We start from the raw sequence: 16,739 nt of genomic DNA, 5'->3' as shown, positions 1-16,739 counted from the left end.
TCATATTGGAAAAAGTTCAACTGTACCTTCATGCCAATGAACCACTAAGTTGTCGAAACCAGCGTAAGCAAAATTATGTTAATTCACAAATGGAAAATAAGGATCCTATTTTCAAAATACTATGCAAATTTTGATATGATTTTTATTTCTGAAGAGCTGTATGCTATGTAGAATACTGTTGACTGAATACCAATTCTTTCTGAGATTGTGAAATAAATAGGGTAAAATATTTTAGTGCCTGGTAATGCAGGTCATTCTAGTTTTCAAAAGTCCTGGTGCCACGCAGCCTGCTATTCCAAAAGGTTCTTTTAAAATGTGCACAATCAATCAAATAATGAAATGTAATTAACCAATAAAAGTTTCATTAAAATATAAAACATCCCACCAAATGAATAGAAAACTATTAACTTAAATTAACAGTTGTATTAAAATTGAAAATAGTCCGCCAAGTCCTTTATATACCACATGTCTTGCTCAGAGACTATGTGCTGTAACCTAGTCAGCCTAATTGTGAATGAAACAATGTGTTGGAAACGGCATAAGCAGTTTCAGGGTTGACCAGCAATAGCAAGCAGGTGGTGGCAGGCCTTTGGTACATTATTTTGTACATGAAATTATCATAATTTCTTTTTCATATTCTATTAAACACTTCTGCAAAACAAAAAATTACAAAGATGTCTCCCATTCCTTTTTTCTTTGAATTTTCTAATGTGACTAACTTTTCTACTATTGATTTTTACTATGATTGATGGTGAGTCAGCCAGTGGTGGATTTACTATTTTGCAAGAATTTCAATTTCAAGCGGCCTCCAGACTACAAGGGTTCTAAAGTGGATTTGAAAATGCACTTTAATGTTTTATGTAATTCTGTGAGGTGTCATTGTTCAAAGACCTTCCTGAAATGTACTGTGATAGGCTCCCAAACCTGTAAATCCACCACTGGAGTTGGGTAGACTCACAACTTTGTAAGTCTAAAGTGATGTCTGTTCAATAAAGAATTTTTTTTTTAGTGAACCTCGTGTTTTGTTAAGTGATGAAGAAGCCAGAGAAGTTTTACTCCTTTTATCCCAATCAGATGAGAAACCAGAAGAAAAGTGCAGCACTGAAGAAAATGCCCTTAATTCTACATTTACCCAAGATACTTTCAATTCTACATTTACTCAAGATGGGTCTAAAACAAGTTTCACACTAGATGGTACACAATATCATTTGTTAGAAGATGGTCATTACTATTTTGAATATCCAGGCTTATCACCTCCTGAGTTAGACGAGTCTGGGAGTTCAGAAATGAGTGCAGAAAATTTAAATGCGTCAGACGATCAAAAAGTTCCTCGTAAAAAAGCCAAAATTCATTTTAGTACCGACCCTATTAAAGTAAGTATCCTCCTATTTTTTTTTTTTTTGCTTGAAAATGTTTAAATCTCTTATCTTTGGTATTGTTACTCTGCTGACTTGGCTGCTTGTCCAATGACATTTGCATTCCATCAGTATTTGTCTGTTTTTAATTTCTGGTTCTTGAAATTTGCTTGGACTCCTTCAAATCTTTAGAACTAGAAAAAAAAATGTTTTTTTTAATATTGAAAGTTATTTATCTGTGTGGTTCCGCTTGGGAGTAATTCTTTATCAATAGTGGTTCGATATTTTATAGATTGATTATATCATCTTTTAAAGCAATGTAATTGATTTTTATTTATAGTAGAATAGAATGAACTTTTTATTTTAGTGAGGAAAAAAATAGACGTAATTTGCTTGTAAATGTTAAATGAAATTTGAATTATAGTTTCAGAAATATTAAAATGAAAACTTATTTATTAAGATGTTTTGGATTCAGTATGATAAAAAATTCAAAATGTATAAACAATAATTTATTAAGACGAAAAAAGAAAAAAAATATTTTGAATTATTTTGTGAAGAATTTGAAAAAAAAAATTTGATGTTTTAACCAGAACGACAAGTACTGAGATAGTTCCTGGCCCATCGTTAGGGGGGTCAGGAGGGGACAATTGAACTGCCTTACCTGGCTGAAGGTATTTTTATTTATCGTCGCCTCAGAGCAACATTAGGACATTTAATCCCAGGAATGACACTAAGATTGCTGCTCTGAGGCGACGATATATGGTGTGGTTCTTGTTTATGTCAAGTGACATATATTCAACAATTAATTAAAAGAATAACTTAATAACTTAAAGAATAACTTAAATAAAAAAAAACACCATGCAAAATTACCCTTCCAAACAATGAAGGCAGATATGAAAATACTTTTAAGAAATTAAAATGCAAAAGATGGATTTTAAAAGCGTAACCATGGAAACATGAAATAAGTTTAAGAAATCGGATGCAAAATAAGGAAATACTAAACAATGGATTCAAAAAGCATAACCATGGAAACGCAAAAATAAAATGGTTGACAACCTGAATCAAAATGACATATTTCGAAATTGATTTAAAAACGCTTGTAACTTTTTTTTCTTTGAAGATAGAAGCTAATTTTTTCTACCAAAGGTCGAGAGAGATCTGGAGTAAAAAATCTTGCTTTTTCCAATGCTGTCAAAAAGAAAACTGTGGAACAATTCCTTCATTTTTTTATTGATGGATTTAAAAAAGAAAGTAGTGCCTAAATTTCAGCTAAGCCTAAAAACATTCGAGCTAAAAAGGCAAATTACTCCAGCCGTAATTAAGTTAGAGCATTGAAATAAATTGTTTAGAACACAGAAAATTCTACTCTTTTTAACGATATATAATATTAATATGTGAAAGTAATGTTTCACCCCTTTAATGGCCAATAAGAGGCAATTTACGTGAAATTTGGGCCTAAATTTGAATAAAAATAGAACTATTTATCGGATTTTTTCGAATTGTAGCCTATGTTACTCAGTAAGAAAGCACCTTTCATATAGTGAAAGAATTTTTCAAATAGGTGCTGTGGTTCCGGAGATTACCTCGAACATATAAACACACATAAATCCACCCTCTCTCTTTATAATATTAGTAAAGATTTTAATCTATTTTTTTATACTACTTTTATGCATATGACTTTCCACTTATTTATAAATATTGCAAATTCCTGAAATATTAAATAATGACTTGTTTATCACATCCATAGTTATGTTCAAAAATAGAGTATCTCAAAACATGAACGTGTCTATGATAATGTGCAATTATATGGCTTCGTAGCTGTCATAGACAGCCTTTGCAACTTCGACAGCCTTATTTGTATAGAGTAGGTCCACTTGGTCTTCTAAGTTGATGTTAAAAAGGTTGGTCTGGATTACTAGAGAGCTGAAGATGTGTTGACAAGACAGTGGGATGGCATCTGGGCAATGAGGACAAAGGTTGGTGTAACTATGCTGTCCATCCGCAGAAATCCTCATCCCCTTTAAGTGATTTGTCCTAAGTCTGGTTATAGTAGTCAATATGGCTCTGTCACAGTTCAAATCCGGACTAGAGTTTCTTTTCGCTTGTTGACCGATTAGTCTTCGGCGAGCAACAGCGTTGTCGTCAACAACGAGACACCAGGTTAGGGAGTTGGATGGCTGAGGAGAATTATGGGATGCCTTTGCGAACTCATCAGCCTTCTTGTTACTAAAAATATTTACATGAGCTGGTATCCATTGTAAAATACAGGATCTTAGGGCAGCAATGATTTTGTTTGTGAGCCCAATTATCTGATGGCTAAGTTGACATTTGGCCTTCTGGATCGCCTGCAATGCTGATCTGCAATCAAAGAAAATGATGATGCCTCTGGAACTCTGGTAATCCCTAGAAAGATAAGAGTGCTTTTGATGTTGACAAGTTCGCATGTGTAGTTCGAGGCGATTTTCCCAAAAGGAATACCGTGGCATTCCTGTACTCCGTCTGGTCCGATGAAAAAACTACTGCTCCTCCTTTATCCAGATTAGATTTAGAAGAGCCATCTGTGAGTTTTTCAATGGTATGGTCGCCTTTTTCTTTGACTATTGCAGTGGGTTCTTTCTTGGTGCAAGGCTGCAAGAGATTTTAAAATATTTTGGTGTAGGGAAGAGAGCACAGGATGTTGTAAGGCTCTTTAGAAATTTTGAAAGTCTCATATTTGAGGTTGATATCATTCCTTATATCATGTTCAAATTGGAGGGTTGAGGATTTCTTCAGCCTGCACTTTCCACTCCACGCACCAGAGGACTTATGAAGTGTCAAAGTGATTTCGAATCAAAATAATAATAATAATATTTCAAAAATACAAGCTCAAGAAAAAATTAAGTCATTTTAGATTGAAATTTTTAATTTTGTTCTCAAAAGTTGTTTTGATTTTGTGCTGGTGGCCTTTTCACTTCTTTCTAAACTGTATTTTGTCACCTCAGAGCAACAGTAAGATATCTTAGTGTTATTTCTGGGATTAGATATCTTACTGTTGCTATGAGGCGATGATTTCAAAGAAATGCCCAAAAAATATTTCTTTCCTCAACATTTTTCACAATTGTAAATTTTAATTATTTGACTATTTGACCTACCTTCTTTTTGACAATTGTGATATCATGAAATCTTTAAACTCATTAAAATAGTCAAGGTCTAAGAAAGAGGTGTTTTTAATCGATCAATACAAATTAAAGGGAACATTAAGCTAAAACAGTATGATTTAACAAAATAATTCAGAAACCGGTATGAATGAGAGTCAGTTTGAACTATTTGAGAGGAAAACATTCGTTTCATCAATATTTCATTCAGAGAAAGGCATGTTACTTTCAAATATACAAAACTTTAATAAAATAAATAAATAAATAAATGACCTAAAAGTAATCAAAAAAGGGAAATTTTTAAACTCTTCCATTACAGGAAAAGCCTCAAAACAAAAGCAAGAATTTTATTTGTTCTCACTCGAGAAAAATTCTGCAATAGATATTTTTTCTCAATGATTTTATTCATGCTAATTAAAACTGAGCTCCTGCAGCAATACATTTCCAATTTAAAATTATTGATATTCCCTTACTTAAAAATGCTTATTACTTTTCCCCTGGTGGTGTTACCACCTTGGTGGTTTTGAAATCCAAAGGAAGTAGTCTACTTCAGCGGTTTTTTTCATTTGCTTTCGAATGAAACTGAAGTCAAGACAATCAGATAACTATTTAAGGTAGAAAGAGCCATCTTTGTGTCCTAAAATTGAAATTCAAAGGGTTTGGTACTTTTTTAGCATATTACGTTCCTTCTTGGGTGCCCCAGTACCTCACTGCCAAATTTGGTCGAGATCTGACGTAAACTTCTTTAGGATTTCTTTAGGAAACATACATATACATTCTTTTTGTTTTATTTATATAGATTAAGCTTCTACCTCTGAATGTTCTATTGCTCTCAAAAGTAGAGTGAGTTTAGAAATAAATTCCAAATAAAATAATCTCAGAAAGTGAATAAATTTCAGATGAAATGTTTTTTATATTTTTTGTGACCAATTCTACTTGTTTAGACAAGTGTAAATGTATTTAACTAAGATATCTACTATAAGTTGTACGATGCGAATTTATAGTGAAATTCAACATGGACTGCAAAGGAATTTCGGTGTGAAAGTCTTTCACTGGCTTAAAATGCACATCTATCATATCCATGAGAAAAATGACTGAATGTTTTTTTTTAGCAGCATGAATCTATATTTAAAGAGGTGGAGGAGGGGTTGGGTAAACATCAATAATGAATTATTTAAGTCTTTATTAAATGCTATACATCTTGTTACAGGTTTATAGTACTCATTCCACTGAAGACTATGATCGAAGGAACGAGGATGTTGATCCAATTTCAGCGTCAGCCGAGTATGAATTGGAAAAACGCATTGAAAAAATGGATGTTTTTCCTGTTGATCTAGTCAAAGGTGTGTGTCTGTATGAAGCGCCAAAAATGATGATATAATTTTTGAATTCGTATATATTGCTTCTTAAACCTACCCATTTTTGTATAGGTCCTGAAGGATTAGGTCTAAGCATCATAGGAATGGGAGTAGGCGCTGATGCTGGTGTTGAAAAATTAGGAATCTTTGTAAAAACTGTTACTCCAAATGGAGCTGCAGATAAAGATGGACGGTAATTTTTCGAAATTTAATATGTTTTCATTGTTATTTGTGTACTTATTTTATGTTTGTATATTTTGTTTAGTTGTAGATTGAAGTTTGACTCAAACTGAAATCTGAGGCTTTTTTTTTTAAAGCGGGAATCAAAAAACCCAGTTAAAGAGATTTTTAAATATCCAAAGAAATAAGCTTAGAATGTTTGGAGCACTTGTTAAGGAAATGTTTATCGTTTGTGCTAAAGGTTTGGTGTTAGATTTGATGGAGATTTATGAAGACACCAAAAGATAAGGGTTTGATGAATGAGTGCTGGTTTATTGTCACAATAAAAATATTATATGCCATGATCAAAAAAAAGTATAGTGGAGTGTACATAAATTATAGCCATTACTAGAATAAATACTGTTTGACCTTGCTGATCAGCAAACAGATTAAAATGATAATTTACATATCAGAATTAAAATATGATGAGCATTCAAAAATTATTATACTACATTTTAGCTTTAAACTATTGCAGCACAGGTGATCTATTTACAGATGATATGGAATGTTACAAAAATAAATCAAACATACAACCTCTAATGTCCAGACGCACGTGGATCGACGACACTTTCACTTTTCTAACTCAAAGTGCTAGTTTCACAAGAAAAATACACAAATCGCCCCGCACACGATTTGGTGAACGGTTGTTGATTTTCTTTTAGCGCTTTTTGTTACTGGATAGTTAAATACTTTCCCGATGCATCTGGATCTCCATTCGTGAGCATTGTGCTCATTAGATGCACGTGAGCCGGCAAGGAAACTTTTACCGTTCTTTCTATCTTTCCATAAGGCGTCTGCAAAAAATCAGGCGATCAAATCAGGGATCCGGATCTCCACATAAAGATCACTAAGCAGCATCGGCGGTTGTTGAGGTATATTTTGTAACACTTCCCAAATTTTCTTTTACACCATTGCAGCTGAGACAGTTCAACAAAAGTTGTGTGCGTGACCCCCGAACACTAAAAAGTGCCGGGGAGTCGATGAGGCTTCTTAACAAAACTACATTCTTGTAGAAAATTCCACGAACTACTGAAGAGTCGGAAAAACTGAGACCATGCCGGAATCTCACAATTAACTGTGCGGTTGCAGTTCCAGATGGTCGAAACCGCGAGGTAGAAAAAGCAGCTTGGTGCGATAGAGTTATCACATGCGTGGAGGATGAAAATGCAGTTGGGGACAGGTGTGGCAAATCATGATTGTCACATTCCTCCCCCCCAAGAAAAATTCACGTAAAAGGTTAAATAGGCATTTCTTGAATAATCACCCGAAAATGAAAACATGAAAATTTGGTATATATAGAATACAACATGACGAACAATCAATACACAAATAAACCAGCAAAAATGTATACGTAAACACAAAACATAGGTAATACAAATAATACCGGAAGTCACTTTAGACTTTCGTAAAAAATCTATTTAATGGCTAAAAAGACAAAAAACCAGCGTGAACTTCGATTAAATATGTTAAAAGGAAAAAAAAATTTCAATCACCCATAACAAAAATTTTCTTTTTTCTTTAATACAGTACTATGTTGGACAAATTCTAATTATCTTCCATCACTTGCAATTTGCCAGACTGATTAACTTTTGACACATGAAGTAGTGAATTTCAATTGAATTTTCTCATGAACAATTTTTTTTTTTTTTTGCAAATCATAATTTTCATATTCATTTTATGATTCAACTTTCTTAATGCAATGATTGCAAATGATATTTTGCTTATGCGCAATAATTAAAACTTCAGATGTTCAAACAAAATGTAATGCAGCTAAAAAAATTCTGTATGTTTACATAGAGAAAAAATACATTTTTTGTTTATTTGCCAGTATTCATATTTGGTGGAGTAATGCAGTTCACTAAAAACTTTGTCTCTGTTGATCTATGAAAGCAAGATACCGACTGAAGAATGTGAACACAAGATAAATTTAAAAAAAAAATATTTTTGACACTTTTGAAAAAAAATATTTTCTCTACAATCGAAAATTCGGACCAGCCAGACAAAAAACGACTGCGTTTTGTGAGCTTTCAAAACACTAGAAAATACCATTCTCAAAAAATATCAAAAGAGAAGAAAAAAAAAATTATGCACTTATCACCTACGTGTTGACAAAACAGATGAGTAAAAATTTCACTATGCAACAAAAACATTTTTTTGTGAAAGTTTTTTAATTCATTAATTTGCTAATTGCCATTTATGCGACATCATTGTTTACATCATTTTCATTATATATTTCATTGATACTTTCATTTTGAGCATTTGTCAATTTTGCATTTAGAGGTACTTGTAAAAACAGTTTGCTAACATGGTATTTTTTAATCAAGTCCCTGCTATCATCATGAAATTCAATGAGATAATTGTCATTTCTCAATTTTCTAGTGATTGTATGAGGACCATCATATTTTGCACAAAAGGTGTTTGTGTGAGAAGGTATTTCTACAAATACTTTATCTCCCTCTTCAAAGTTAGGAATGGCACGACCCTTAATGTATTTCAGATGTTTAGAAAAATACTCATTTTCATTAAATTTTACCATTTCCCTAGTCTCTAGAATATGTTCTTTGAGCAATTTTAGATATTTAGATGGGCTTTCCCCTTCATTAGATTGAGTAGTCAGTGTAGAAGGTAAGTTCAAATTCCTACCAAAGAATATTTCAGCAGGACTAAATTTAGTGACAGCATGTTTGGAACAATTATAATGAAGCTTAAAAAAAAGTAACCTATCAGACCACTCACAAACAGAGTTGGACATAGCAGACAGGCTTTCTTTCATTATTCTGTGAGTCCTTTCAATAACCCCGTTACTCTGTGGATAGTATATAGATGAATTTCTATGCTCAATATTGAGTGATTTCAAAAAATGTTCTAATTCCAAAGACTTGAAGTTAGGAGCATTGTCAGACAGCAGAGTCTTTGGAATTCCAAAACGTGAGAAATACTGATTCAAGGTGGAAATTATGGTGGAAGATTTAATGTTGTTTAAGGGTACAGCTTCCAAATACCTGGAAAAATGATCAATGATTGTTAAAATATAAAATTTTTGATCGTGTGACCTAGGTAGTTTTCCCACAACATCAATTGCAATTACTTCTCCACAGGTGAGATCTCTCTTTTGAATAAATTTTGTTGTTGTCAATTTTGCTTTAGGTTTATTTTCCATGCAAGCACTACAGTTGTTACAAAAGTTTTTTGTGTCTTTTAGCATCCCATACCAGGAGTAAGTCTTCTTAAGAAAATCATATGTTTTAGTAATACCAAAATGTGAAGCATGTGCAGACTTAAGGCATTCTAAGATTAAAGAGTTTGGCATGAAAATTCTGACTAAAGTTCTATGTGGCTTGTGTTTTGGGTTTATTCTGATCATAAGTACATTGTTATCCTTATTAATAAAAAATTTCTTACAAATAAATTCATCATTAGCATCTAGTTTGTCAATAATACATTTAGTATCTTTAGACTCCCTTTGTTTTTTGGCTATGTTTTCCAAAGTTAAATTAGGATTTGCCTCAAAGATATTAATGTTGTTTACAACCAAATTAGAACTAATTACTCTTGAAAGATAATCAGAAGGATTTTTTATGCCTGTTATGTGTTCAAGTCTGTAGTTAAATTGCTGCAAATACATAAACCATCTGGCAACAATCTCAGGTTGCTTATCCAATTTCAAATGATATGTTAAAGGTTTTGCATCAGTTAATATTACAAAAGATTTCCCCCCAAGAAGATGTTGTTGAAAATGTTTAACAGAATCATAAATAGCCAGCAATTCTCTTCTAATTGAAGGATATCTAGATTCTGAGGGTAAAAGTTGTCTTGAATAGAATTCGACTGGAAAAAATTTATTGTCATGCTTTTGCATGAGAATTCCACACAGAGCAATTTTACTAGCATCCGTTACAAGATAAAGTGTTTCAGATTCGACAATATTTTTCAAAGTAGGTTTTTTAAGCAGAGCATGCTGAATGGTATTAAAAGCTTCCTGACACTCATCATCCCATATAAATGTAGAATTTTTTTTTGTTAATTTTACAATTGGATGGACAATCTTAGCAAAGTCATAAATCATGTGACGAAAATAATTGATCATTCCAAGAAAAGCTTGGACCTGTTTTACATTTTTAGGAATAGGTAATTCCAACAATTTAGTTACATTATCAGAAGATGGTGAAAAGCCATTTTTATGTACATTAAATCCCAGATAGGTTATTTCCTGTTTACAAAGCTGTAATTTCGCAGGATCGAGTGTTAAATTAAACTGAATAAGTCTGTCAAAAACTTTTTGAAGCCATGAACAAAGTTCCTGAATTGAATTCCCTGCAACAATAATATCGTCGAGAAAAAACTGTACATTGGGACCCTTGATATCACCTAGGCATTTTAGAATCAAACTATGAAAATACGACGTTGAATTGACACTGCCAAAAGGTAATCGTTTAGGAGCAAAATTTCCTAATTCACAACAAAATGCAAGCTTGTGTACATCTTCATCCCTAAGTTGAATTTGGAAGAATGCCGACTTTAAGTCAAGTACACAATAATATTCCTTTCCAGCTATGTCGTGTAAAATGTCTGTAATCAAAGGTAAACAAATTTTGAACGACTGAGTGACGCAATTTAAGAGACGATAATCTATTACCATTCTGAATTTTTGTTTTTTAGGATCGACCTCAAATGGTTTTTTTCTTACAAAAATGACCGGAAAACAATAATTTGAAGAACTTGGGATGATAATTTCAGAGTCGAGTAAATTCTTTATTTCCTGCTTGGCAAAATCCTTTGCAATGCTAGGAATCGGATATGGCTTTGATTGAATTGGAAAATTATGCAACAAATTAAATTCAGGTGTGACAGCATTAGTCGAGCCAAGAGTTTGGTAAGACTTTGAAAACACCCTACTGTTTTCCATAAGTAAATTAAGAATATTACTCCTATCAGGTTCCTTAAGGTGTTCGATTTTGAAGTCAGATTCATTGAGTTCTTTTTTTCTTAATTCAACTACCTCTTGCATGGTTAGACTGTTTACATGGTAATTATGCTCAGTAGAAGCAAAAATATTGTCATAGTCGACATTTTCAAGATTTCCAATTTTTGTATTCTTATTCACGACAATGGTCTTATTAGAATTATTTTCAATTATTGTGATTATTTTCCCATCATTGACAGTATGAAGAGATTCAGAAATTGTGTAATTCAATTTGTTCTTAAGAGGGTTTAAGATGAGATGAGTCTTTAGCGACAAAGATTTTGGAACAGAAAGTGCTACAATTTTGGAAGAATTTGGTTCCAAAGTTATCTTTTCAAAAGTTTTTGCAATAACTTCCTCAGAAGGAGTTTTTAAAATGTTATTGCAAGCATTACTATTATTTGGAGATTCTTCGAAAAAGTCAAATTTGTCATTCCCCATAATTAATTGCTTATTTGGGATGTCTAAAAGAACTTGGTTGGATTGTATAAAGTCATATCCGAGAATAATTTTGTACTTATATTTCCAATTATTTTGAGTGATAAAAAAAACATTACTGAACCATTTATTGTTGATCTTGAATTTAGAAGAAACTGCAGATAAATATGGTACAGAAATATTGTCAATGGTGTGAATTTTGACGGATCTAGAAATATAACTAACTTTGGCGTGATTTTTTATTAAAGTTAGTGTACTAGGTTCAACCAGCGATAAGTTGGCACCCGTATCAATAAGGGCAGGCACACAAAAATTTCCAAAATTTAGATTAATAATGGGCAATGAATCAGAGTTCGACCCCTCACATGACATTACATGTTTCTCCATCACCTCATTTGGAGTCTGTGGGTGGTCTTGTGTCATAATGTTGTCAACTTTGTGATGGTCATTGAATTTATTTTGTCTTGAAAAATTTTGGTTCGCAAAATCATCAGCATGGGTCCTTGTGGAAGAATTGTTTGAAAATGAATCACAAGAACCCCTAACTAGTTTAAAGAATTAGAATTGCTCCCATGAAAATTTTCCCTAGCAAAATTAGAGTTATAAAATCTCTTCCCCCTATTGTTCCTGTTCTTTGCTTTGAAAGAATTTTGATTTCTCCTGTTTGGGTTATACCAACAATCAGCAGTACTATGTCTTTTATGACAGATCCCACAGGAAATTCTTTCCACATTTGATCTCTGTCTACTTCCCTGTCTGAAAAATTGACGACCCCTAGAGAATGATCCCTGGACATTATTTACATTCTTGCTCTGAGTGTCTTCTAATTTTTTTGTTAGCTCCTGAATTGCCTTGTTATTTTCAATTTGGTTTTTTAGAATCATTTCAATTTCAGAATTTTTTGAAACATTGTTGCAAACTAAATCTGTATTGTTAAGTGCAGTTTCAATATTTTTTGCAGCCTTAGCTACCTCATCAAATTTGGTGAGACCTGACTTAATAATATCAAGTTTAATATCTGGTCGGAGAGCATCAATTAATTTTTGCGACTTTAATTTCTCAGACAAAATTATGGTCTCTGATGAAGAATTATCATTTAAGTCAACATACTGGGCAGTAATTGTTGATATTTCATCAACCAGGTCAGAAACAGACTGATTTGGCTTTTGATGAAGGTTGGAGAATTTTGTCATAATTTCAGAAAAATTTGATGTTTTTGAAAATTTGTTCTTAAGCGCCTTTGAGAGATTTTTAAAATTATCTAACTTCAGATTTTTAGAGGCATTACTTATGAATTGAAGTGCTTTTCCTGTTAAATTTAGCTTAAGAATGAGGAATTTTCTGTCCGAAGACCAATTTTCAAGCTGTGCAACTTGTTCAATATTTTCTAAGAAAAATTATAAATTTTCCCCTTCTTCTCCAGAAAACTTTTCTATATTATATGCTAGCGACATATTTGTTACACTACTATGACTCCCCTTTTTGTTTGCCATGATGTAAATACAGGTGAAAACACAAATTCAATTTAACAAGAAATCATACATAGAAAAACAAATCCCCCAAAATTTTGCATCACATAAAATTCAAAAAATTTATACTATCATTTCATGATACTGAAGGAAAGATTGTCAAACATATCTGAAATACCATCATTCAACAATTCAATATGATCAAAATTTACCATGAGATACATTGTGTGATACCATGCAATATCACTTCAATACACATTTTTTTTTGTTTTTTACTGCTACCCCTTACAGTTTGCATAAATGCACATATACGAAAAAGTTCATTTTAACCACAATATGGAAAAATATTTGTAGGATGATTGAAAAAACTTGTCTTTTGAAATTAACATTTTGTTACTAACAAATTTTTTGAAAAAAATTGTTTCAAATAGCCAATAACCCGGCACGAAACCAAACGGCACCAATGCTAAAGATTTTTTTGGTGCTAAGATTAATGGAGATTTATGAAGACACCAAAAGATAAGGGTTTGATGAATGAGTGCTGGTTTATTGTCACAATAAAAATATTATATGCCATGATCAAAAAAAAGTATAGTGGAGTGTACATAAATTATAGCCATTACTAGAATAAATACTGTTTGACCTTGCTGATCAGCAAACAGATTAAAATGATAATTTACATATCAGAATTAAAATATGATGAGCATTCAAAAATTATTATACTACATTTTAGCTTTAAACTATTGCAGCACAGGTGATCTATTTACAGATGATATGGAATGTTACAAAAATAAATCAAACATACAACCTCTAATGTCCAGACGCACGTGGATCGACGACACTTTCACTTTTCTAACTCAAAGTGCTAGTTTCACAAGAAAAATACACAAATCGCCCCGCACACGATTTGGTGAACGGTTGTTGATTTTCTTTTAGCGCTTTTTGTTACTGGATAGTTAAATACTTTCCCGATGCATCTGGATCTCCATTCGTGAGCATTGTGCTCATTAGATGCACGTGAGCCGGCAAGGAAACTTTTACCGTTCTTTCTATCTTTCCATAAGGCGTCTGCAAAAAATCAGGCGATCAAATCAGGGATCCGGATCTCCACATAAAGATCACTAAGCAGCATCGGCGGTTGTTGAGGTATATTTTGTAACACTTCCCAAATTTTCTTTTACACCATTGCAGCTGAGACAGTTCAACAAAAGTTGTGTGCGTGACCCCCGAACACTAAAAAGTGCCGGGGAGTCGATGAGGCTTCTTAACAAAACTACATTCTTGTAGAAAATTCCACGAACTACTGAAGAGTCGGAAAAACTGAGACCATGCCGGAATCTCACAATTAACTGTGCGGTTGCAGTTCCAGATGGTCGAAACCGCGAGGTAGAAAAAGCAGCTTGGTGCGATAGAGTTATCACATGCGTGGAGGATGAAAATGCAGTTGGGGACAGGTGTGGCAAATCATGATTGTCACAGTTTGCATGAATATTAATGAAGCTAGAATTTGTTTTCATGTTAATAGATTCAAAAGAACTTATAATGTCAGCAGTAAATGTCCCATGAGTTTCTCATGGTTCATTTCTTTGATTATTTATACTATTAATTTATGCATAAACTTTTATATAAGTAAAATCTGCAAATACACACCAAGAGTAGTATTTGCAATGAAGCATGCTATTGACTTGTTTGTTTTTGTAATGAAAAGTTAATTTGCTTCAACATGTAAATTGTTGTCGTATTTTTGCATATTTATTTCAATCAATATTGAATGTTATTATGTCTTAAATTTATTAATGTTAAAAAGAGATTTTTTTTTCTGCATAATGTATGCTTTAGTGCATTGAAATCTTGAAATATACATCTGGAAGTTGTATTTTTTAATTGAGCATGAGTATGTTATTGATTTTAAAATTTTTGAAAAGAACACTTGTTTCAGCTTGTAATTTTCTATTGTACTTTTCATCAGTATCTAATCTTTTTTTTTTGTCTTTGTAAATGTTAAATTAACTCTTTCTTTTGTATAATTCATGTTTTGCCACAGGGGATAGTTGGGAAGAATGGGATAGCACTGCATTTATGCTGAAATCTAGTAGATCTAGCAACAAGTCTTTTTACATTTGCTGTATAAGCTAGAAATAAATTTTCACATTTTATTTCTGCATAAATGCAGTCCTGCTGGACTTTGAATCGGAAGTCATTATATATGTTTGTGAGTTGTATCAAAAATATTAAAATCTTTAGAGCTGTTTTTGTATTAATTTAATTCATATGTTACAGGATTAAGGTCAATGACCAGATAATTGAAGTGGATGGAAAATCGCTTGTTGGTGTTACTCAAGCATATGCTGCCACTGTTTTGAGGAACACTTCTGGGCCTGTGAGGTTAGTGGTGTAAAATTTCCAGAAATTAAAAAACAAAAGTAAAATATTTTTTTTCTGGAATCAATGGGAAAAGTTATTTTTTAACTAATTAATGTGTATTAGAAAGCTGTGTTGAATATTTATGATGTGTGCAATTGGCATTATTTTTTTTTCTTATTAACAAAAATCTATATAAAACTTTTACTAATAAAAAAATTAGCCATTAGCTTTTTTTTGTTCAAAGTACCAAAACTTAAATTATCTAAATTAGTCAAATCACCTTTCATGCGCCTATATAATATGTATATATATATTTGTACATATGAATGCATACACACACGACACAGTAAATGAAAATATGCTAAAACAACTTTTCCTTAAACATTTCCATTAATTAATATTGATGTACTACTTCTGCTTTGTATGCAGCTATAGTGTCAATGAGAAAAGTAGCTAATATTACTATGTTGTGCAAAATTAAGTTATCATACAGCTTGCAAAGTTGAAGTTTTCATGTAGAATAATGAAGAGCAAAAACTATTTATGCAAAAGTAGCATTGGAGTATAAGTAATATATATTTATGTGACTCAAAGCCAGACTAATGTTTATTAGTGCATTCTATGTAGAATCCTACAAGGTCTATTCCGAAAGTAATGCAATTCAATTTCCCGGGCCATTTTTATTGGTCGGAGTGGAATTGAACTACTTGGGTTAGGTGGGGGGGGGGGGGGCCTTAAGGTTTTCAGGAAAATCAATCTCAGTGTTCTCCGAACTGTGGAAGTAGCTGGACATCAGTTAATGTTAACCTCGGTTGCCCCGACCGTGTCACGGAAAAAATCGTAAGTGATTAAGGTTTTTTTGCTAAACCAACAAAATCTCTTGTGGAGACTAAAAAATGATTCATAAGGCTTACGGGGACTCTTCTCTGTCCTACTCACAAGTTTTCAAGCAGTTAAAGACCTGTAAAGAAGGCCGGGAAGCGGTTCAAAACGAACAACGCTCTGGGCGGCTGTGAACCAGCAAATCCGACAATAATGCGGCTCGTGTTTGTCAATTGTTGGGCTTTCACCATTGATTGACCACTATGATGGTCGTCAATGAACTGAACGTGCCGTCTACTGCTGTGTTTCGCATTGTTACTCTAGATTTAGTGATGAGGAAAGTTTGTGCCGAAGCGCCTTGCCACAACGCACTGCCAGTTCGCAAGTTCTTGGCTAAACACCAGGTGAAAACGCTGTCCAGACCCCCCCCCCCCCCATAGTCCTGACGTCGCCCCGGCAGACTTCTTTTTGTACCCTCAGATTAAGGCAGACCTAAAGGAACCCGGTTTTCATTCAAAGAAGGGATCCAATCAGCCCTGATGAAGACCTTTCGAGAGGTCCCCAAAAAAGCCTTTCAGGGCGCTTACCAGTCATGGCAGAGATGCGGGAAAAAACGT

General features: G+C 33.0%; 1 protein-coding gene across 1 annotated transcript in view; it reads left to right on the top strand.

Moving 5' to 3' along the window:
* Positions 1 to 16,739, top strand: part of LOC129226688 (uncharacterized) — a 63,687-nt gene that overhangs the window by 16,349 nt on the left and 30,599 nt on the right. The window contains exons 6-9 of the mRNA XM_054861317.1: positions 1,010 to 1,373; positions 5,700 to 5,832; positions 5,920 to 6,040; positions 15,217 to 15,321. Coding sequence (XP_054717292.1) covers positions 1,010 to 1,373; positions 5,700 to 5,832; positions 5,920 to 6,040; positions 15,217 to 15,321 — 723 coding nt within the window. The remainder of the gene's footprint in view (positions 1 to 1,009; positions 1,374 to 5,699; positions 5,833 to 5,919; positions 6,041 to 15,216; positions 15,322 to 16,739) is intronic.

The sequence above is a fragment of the Uloborus diversus genome, chromosome 7 (assembly GCF_026930045.1).
Source record: "Uloborus diversus isolate 005 chromosome 7, Udiv.v.3.1, whole genome shotgun sequence".
Lineage (NCBI taxonomy): Eukaryota > Metazoa > Arthropoda > Arachnida > Araneae > Uloboridae > Uloborus > Uloborus diversus.
The sequence above is the reverse complement of the archived record's forward strand: the minus strand, read 5'-3'. Positions and strand labels throughout refer to the sequence as shown.